At 36.8% G+C, this 7,006-nt stretch overlaps 1 protein-coding gene across 1 annotated transcript; it reads left to right on the forward strand.

Annotated features, from left to right (window-relative positions):
• Positions 1-837: 837 nt before the first annotated feature.
• LOC107795499 (DNA replication licensing factor MCM7) lies at positions 838-6,735 on the forward strand. The gene is made up of 15 exons (XM_016618159.2): positions 838-960; positions 1,147-1,214; positions 1,363-1,422; positions 1,537-1,760; positions 2,088-2,265; positions 2,438-2,560; positions 2,639-2,728; positions 2,977-3,119; positions 3,610-3,787; positions 3,881-4,072; positions 4,253-4,425; positions 4,586-4,789; positions 4,902-5,067; positions 5,531-5,752; positions 6,459-6,735. Exons 1-15 carry the CDS (start codon positions 933-935, stop codon positions 6,561-6,563), a joined length of 2,154 nt encoding a protein of 717 aa, XP_016473645.1. The 5' UTR covers positions 838-932; the 3' UTR covers positions 6,564-6,735.
• Positions 6,736-7,006: the final 271 nt, after the last annotated feature.

Consider the following 7,006-nt stretch of genomic DNA (forward strand, 5'->3'; position numbering starts at 1 on the left):
TAAGTAGATTTATCTTCTTAAAACTTTTGGCACTTCAGGCTTCCCAAATCAAGTTGACCAGTAACTAGAGTAAAATTTAATATGAATACATTCATTCTACGAGTATACTAATAAGTATCACATTCTTAGAAACTAATGAAAATCAGAAATGAATTAAAATATGAAAATATACTTAACATTTAGTTGATCTATAATGTAATTAATGTTCAAATGCGAAAAAATGATAAATTATACTGTATGCAACATGGAGTGCAACATTAACTACTAGTACTATGTTGCGTTATTTTAAATTTTAATACTATGACATCTTCTTAACTTCTTTAATACCTTCAAACAATTAAGAGCAAAAACCACAAAGAAATTATTTTCAATTTTCCATAAGAGTCCACTTAGCTAGCGTTTGGACATAGATTTGCTGAAAACTTGAAAATATAATTTTTAAAGTTGTGCTGAAAAATAAATTTTGGAAGTTGAAGTTTTGTTTGGACATGCATTTTATTGAAAAAGTTGGAGCTTTGTGAATGAAAAAAAAAATTCACAAAAAAACTACCCTAAACTAGATTTTAGAAACTTGAAATAAAAATTTAAAAACTAATCATATTCCATGAACAAATAATGTTTGTAATTTTTTTTTAAATAAAAAAATTGCCCAAATCTAATGGTCAGACGAGTGCTTAATCAATAATCAGTAATCACTGATACCATTTCGTCTGGTCTTCTCTTTTTTTTTTTTTTGTTTGGGTCTGGTGTAGACGTACACCGTAGGCCGTAGCGCAGGCGAGCATAACCTAGCTCAGTCTTTCCCGCCAAAACACCTGCACAGTTTTGCCGCCAAAATCCCAGTGTCTATCAATTTCCTCCAAACCCTACCCCTCAAACCCTCATTTTTCTCCAACTGTTCTCGCTTCTCTCTCTGCTTCCCTCCAAACACAATGGACTTTGATTACAACCGCGACAAAGGTAAGAGGTCCCCCCCCCTTCTCTCACGCACACACAGAGACTCGTCTCAGCTTCGACCTCATTCCTAGAGCTCGTCTCTGTGTGTGTGTGTGTGTGCGACTGCATCGAGTGGTTTCAAATTCTTGATCTGCCTTTAGGTTCTGATCAAATTATCTTTTGTTGTAATTAATCGTTTTTCATTTACAGATCTGGCGAAAGATTTTCTGTCAAACTTTGCTGATTCTAATGGTGAAGCCAAATACATGAACATTCTGGTGAGTTCCTTTCATTTTCAGTCCATCGCTGTTTTTCAGTTGAAAAACACTGCTTCCATTTTAGTGAATATATTCGTCCAAAAAATGTGCTTTTTTGGCCTCAATGGAACACACTTGCTAACTGTTCTCAATTTCTGTTTTTACTTAGCAAGATGTTGCTAATCGTAAAATCAAGGCTATTGAGATTGAGCTCGAAGACTTGGCTAATGTAAGGTCCACTACCTCTGTATTAATCTTTTGTTGTAGATTTTTGGACTTTACACTTTTTGTCTTTTCTTTTGAAGTACGTAGCTCTTAGACTGCATTTTCACTTCTCTTTAAGTACAAGGATTTGGATGAGGAGTTTCTACGTAGAATCGCCGAGAATACTCGAAGATATATTGAAATAATAGCAAGTGCCATTGATGAGCTCATGCCAGAGCCAACGGAGGCAATTCCAGACGATGATCATGATATTTTGATGACCCAGCGATCGGAGGAAGGAACTGAGAACACTGATGGTTCTGATCCAAAACAAAAGATGCCCCCTGAGATCAAGCGATTCTAGTAAGCAGCATAAAATTATCCTCAAGGATCTAACTTTATGGATTGATTTGCTATCTCTTTTCTCTGCGTATAAATATCTGTTGTTCTCTCTCTCAGCATTGTTAAGAGTACAAGTTTTGTTAACTGTATGCCATGAATTAGATGGACTTGTTTAGTTCATCTCGAAACAACATGATGATATGCATGATCATTTGTTTGTTTTAGTACACTAGGCAGTCAAGTTCCCAGGCGAAAACAGCTTGTCCTTTAACTTAAGCTTAAAGACAGCTTGTGGGTGGAAATTCAGAATGAGGTATCCACCTAACTGTTTGTCTTTGTTGAATCCAGTGAAGTGTACGTCAAAGCATCTCCAAAAGGTCGGCCATTTACAATTCGGGAAGTCAAGGCTTCATATATTGGACAGCTTGTAAGGACATCTGGTATTGTGACACGCTGTTCAGATGTCAAGCCGCTGATGCAGGTGGCTGTATATACATGTGAAGAATGTGGTTTTGAAATCTATCAGGTATGAATTTTATTTAAGCTTATCTGTAACTTAATTTCTCAATACTTTGACATGCTAAATGCAATTGCGCCACAATGCTAACCTTAAATTGAGCCACGACAATGTTAATTAACACGTCAAAGCTACATTGCTTTAGATCTAATGCGCCTATCTTAATTCACTTGATGAACAGGAAGTAACTGCTAGAGTATTCATGCCTCTGTTTGAGTGCCCATCCAAACGCTGCGATGTAAATAAAGCAAAAGGGAACCTCATCCTTCAACTTAGGGCATCAAAGTTTTTGAAGTTTCAAGAGGTTTGTTTTTTGCATTAAAGTTTGATCACAATGTCAAACCTGTAGCACTGTTGTTTTACATTCTTGAAATTGAATCAGGCCAAAATTCAAGAGTTGGCTGAACATGTCCCCAAAGGTCACATTCCCAGAACAATGACTGTGCATTTCAGAGGAGAACTTACAAGGAAGGTTCGTGATCTTTGTCGTTTGTTTCTTCTTCTAAAGTTGTATTTGAAAGGAGCTTGTCTAGACGTATGTCTCGGTGCAGTAAATGATAAGAACAGTGAACTGATTTTTTTAGATTGAGTTAATCTGTGATATCAAATAATTACTACAAACCTAAAGCTCACGGTGAGCATCTTCTTATAGGGGTTCCTCTAAAGCTTTTACTACCAACTTAAGTGTAACATATGCTGCCGCTTTTCTAAAAATTGCAGGTATCTCCTGGTGATGTTGTGGAAATGTCAGGCATTTTTCTGCCTATGCCTTACACTGGATTTAGAGCTATGCGAGCTGGCTTAATTGCAGATACTTACTTGGAAGCGATGTCTGTTACCCACTTCAAGAAAAAATATGAAGAGTAAGCCATTGTTATTTTTCTCCTCTTCTACTGAACTTCTTCGTCTTCCTGTTCTGCTAGTAGTCCTTTTCGAGATGAATTCTGTCTTGTACTAGCAACTGAAAGCTTAACTGAATGAAAAATGTATCAGATTTTTCTTGAAAGGATCAAATCTACTTTTAGCACATTGAGGAGTCAAACTTTGATTCCACATTCAGCTTAAAGCCTTAAATCCAAAATTTGAAATCTTGTAATTTAGCCTGTTTCTTTATTACTTTTTCTCTTTAAATGTTGTTGATATACTATGTTTGGAATAGGTTCAGACTTCTTTAGATCAAATTTATCTCTTTTCTGGGTTCCTATTTAGAATGTTAGGGTAGTAACTTGCTACACATAACCCTTTTCTCAGAAAGATACATTTACTTGTTCACTACCGAAATGGAAGATTAAAGTTTTTATACTTGCTAAAAAATTTAATAATGAAGATATGATCAATGTGTTTTGAATGCAGTTATGAACTTAGAGGAGATGAGGAAGAGCAGATTGCACGGTTAGCTGAGGATGGAGATATATATAACAAGTTGTCTCGTTCCTTGGCTCCAGAAATTTTTGGGCATGAGGATATTAAGAAAGCTCTTCTTCTTCTTCTAGTAGGTGCTCCTCATAGGAAGTTGAAGGATGGTATGAAGGTAACTGCTCCAGCCTGCCTAAATTGAAATTCATCTTCTGACTATCTCCTGAGATTAAGAAAATATGATTTGTCTTTTATGATAAAAAATCAGATCAGAGGAGATTTGCATATATGTTTGATGGGTGATCCTGGGGTAGCAAAAAGTCAGCTTCTCAAACACATAATCAATGTTGCACCAAGAGGTGTCTACACAACTGGTAAGGGAAGCAGTGGAGTTGGTCTAACTGCTGCTGTTCAGAAAGATCCAGTAACTAATGAGATGGTTCTTGAAGGCGGAGCACTGGTGAGAACAAATTACTTTTTTTTCCTCTACTGCATCTAGTTTTGTACAACATCATAGTATGTGCAATGTGCATTAGGAGTTTGGACTGTATCAGGTATCTTTCAGTGATGCAGTATCCTCACATTGTTGATCTCAAAATCATCTATTTCCTAAGTGTTCTGGGACAATGTTTCTTCTCAGGTATTGGCAGATATGGGTATATGTGCTATTGATGAATTCGACAAGATGGATGAGTCTGATAGAACAGCTATTCATGAAGTAATGGAGCAGCAGACTGTTAGCATTGCAAAGGCTGGGATCACTACATCTCTGAATGCAAGGACTGCAGTGCTTGCTGCTGCTAATCCTGCCTGGTAAACATATTATTTCCCCTACTCTGAAGTTTGACCTTCCCTGTATGTAAAACTATGCTAAATTTTGAATAGATGGTCATCCAATTTATTTTTGGTGGCAGCTGACTGGGAATTCACAAACTTTAAAAACACTCACTATTTTTGTTCAAAACATTTTTAGGGGAAGATATGATATGAGAAGGACGCCAGCTGAAAATATTAATCTTCCTCCAGCTCTTCTATCAAGGTTTGATCTTTTATGGCTAATCTTAGATCGAGCAGATATGGATGCCGATCTTGAGATGGCTAGACACATTGTTTATGTGCATCAGAACAGAGAATCTCCTGCTCTCGGGTTCACTCCACTTGAACCATCCGTGCTTCGGTAAATACAAGAATACCTTTCTAGTGTTTTAACCTCCGAGAGAAAATCTCTCTTAACTAGTTATTAGTGAGACTTAGAATTGACATAGCAACCTACATCCTTATTTTTTCAGGGCTTATATTTCAGCTGCTAGGAGGTTGTCTCCCTCTTGCCCAGAGGAGCTAGGGGATTATATTGCTGGTGCATATTCTAGTATTAGGCAAGAAGAAGCAAAATCCAACACTCCTCACTCTTATACAACGGTCAGAACACTGCTAAGCATCCTGAGAATATCAGCTGTAAGTTTCTGCATCAATTTCCAGAGTAAAGTATCTAATTGCATCATAGTAAGAGTTGGAACTATTTTTCTTTCTTCAACTCTCACTTGAAAATGGGAACTTTTACTGAATCAAGTGTGACAGTTGGCAAGTGCCAGGTGGAAGAAAAAGAGGGATGAAGTTTTCTTGTTTTCTCCCCAGGCTAAAAAGCAGAAATTGGGGCTAGCTATCAGTAGGACAATATGGGTCCTTGAAAATATAAGGCTTTACTTTCCAAGACAATTCTGAACCTACCTGTCCTGATCATATGTTCTACAACTCAAGTGGTGATAATAAGTTGTAAATATAGTTTGGTCTCCTTATAATTATGAGGTCAAATAGACAATGATAACGGGAAATTAATCAAATGAATTTCATAACATCGCCTCCTCTTTAATTGCTGCCTTTTACACTTTGTTGATGACATTTTACTGTGTTAAAATAGGCACTAGCCAGACTACGTTTCTCAGAAAAAGTTGCTCAAAGTGATGTGGATGAGGCTCTTCGGCTAATGCAGATGTCGAAGTTCTCCTTGTATTCAGATGATAGGCAAAAATCTGGTCTGGATGCAATATCTGACATTTATTCAATTTTGCGTGATGAGGCTGCTAGGATGAACAGGCTGGAACTAAGCTACGCCCAGGCTCTGAACTGGATTTCCAGAAAGGTTAGTTTGTGGGTAATTTATGCAGATCAGGCTGGAAGCACTACCCTAGTTGGTAGCTTGATATATACTTGGATCTAATGTACATGTTACATTTCACACTTATACATTATCTGATGATATAGTTGATAAAAAAACAATGGTGGATAGTTGTGATTAAAACAGAAAAGAACATGATCTGTTAAGCTAGTCAAATTGTTTGTGCTATGATTTCTCAATGAAGTGGTGGTACCACTGCATTGACTTTTCATACTTTCGGGAAGGAAGCATGCAGAATGATAAATATGGCGCCTTTGTTAGAACATCCTTTTGCTATTTGCAAAAGTTTTGCTTGGTGCAAATTCAAAGTATGCTAGTTCTGAACTTCCCTCCAGCCACCTTGTCATTCCCCCATACAAAAGAGAGAAAAGGAAAGAATAAATCAGATTAAATAGCTCAATCTGGCTATTGCTAGACTACCAGTATATCCCCAAAATTATTCACAGGGAGTCCTCTTATGGTGAACAAAGAGATTGATGTAGCTTCTTCACTCATACTCAGCAAAGATTAGTTGGGATGTATATCTAGCTTTATCAAATAATTTTTGAGGCTACCTCACTTGATTCTTTGTTTTCTCCTTTGACTTTTTTTTAATATCTGTTTGCTTTGAATTGGTGATTGTTTTGCTATGGGTTTTCTCGCCTCTGATATGTTGATTATCTTGGAACAGGGATACACTGAAGCTCAACTAAAGGAATGTTTGGAAGAATATGCAGCCTTAAATGTGTGGCAGATTCACCCCGATAGCTTTAACATCAGATTCATTGATGCATGATTGGCAATGGAACAGTGGAATCAGTACTTTTATTCACGGTGTCTTCCCTGCTATTAGGTTACCATTTTTTGTTTGTAAGGAATTTGCTAAAGTATCATTTTCTAAGAAGTTTCTATGCCCTCGTGTACCTTGGTCATGACAATGTAGAGCAAATTCTTCCTGTTAACAGAAACATCGTTAGCAGAAGAAAAACTTGGCACGATCAATTTTACTCTTCTAAGGACTTAAACCTAGATCTTGTTTAAGATGCAAACTAAAATTACCTTGTAACATAGTCAAATCATTCAATTGGTAGCAACATTCTATGAAACTTCTCCAGTCAGCTATTTGCATTGGTTCAGACTTGAGAAATGCTGCAACATGATAATGGGAATGTATATTGGTGTTTTTGCTTAAAATAATTCAGTTCTCAATATTGTCTTTATCATAAATGATCACACCAG

This window comes from Nicotiana tabacum, chromosome 22 (genome assembly GCF_000715075.1).
Source record: "Nicotiana tabacum cultivar K326 chromosome 22, ASM71507v2, whole genome shotgun sequence".
In the NCBI taxonomy this organism is placed as follows: Eukaryota; Viridiplantae; Streptophyta; class Magnoliopsida; order Solanales; family Solanaceae; genus Nicotiana; species Nicotiana tabacum.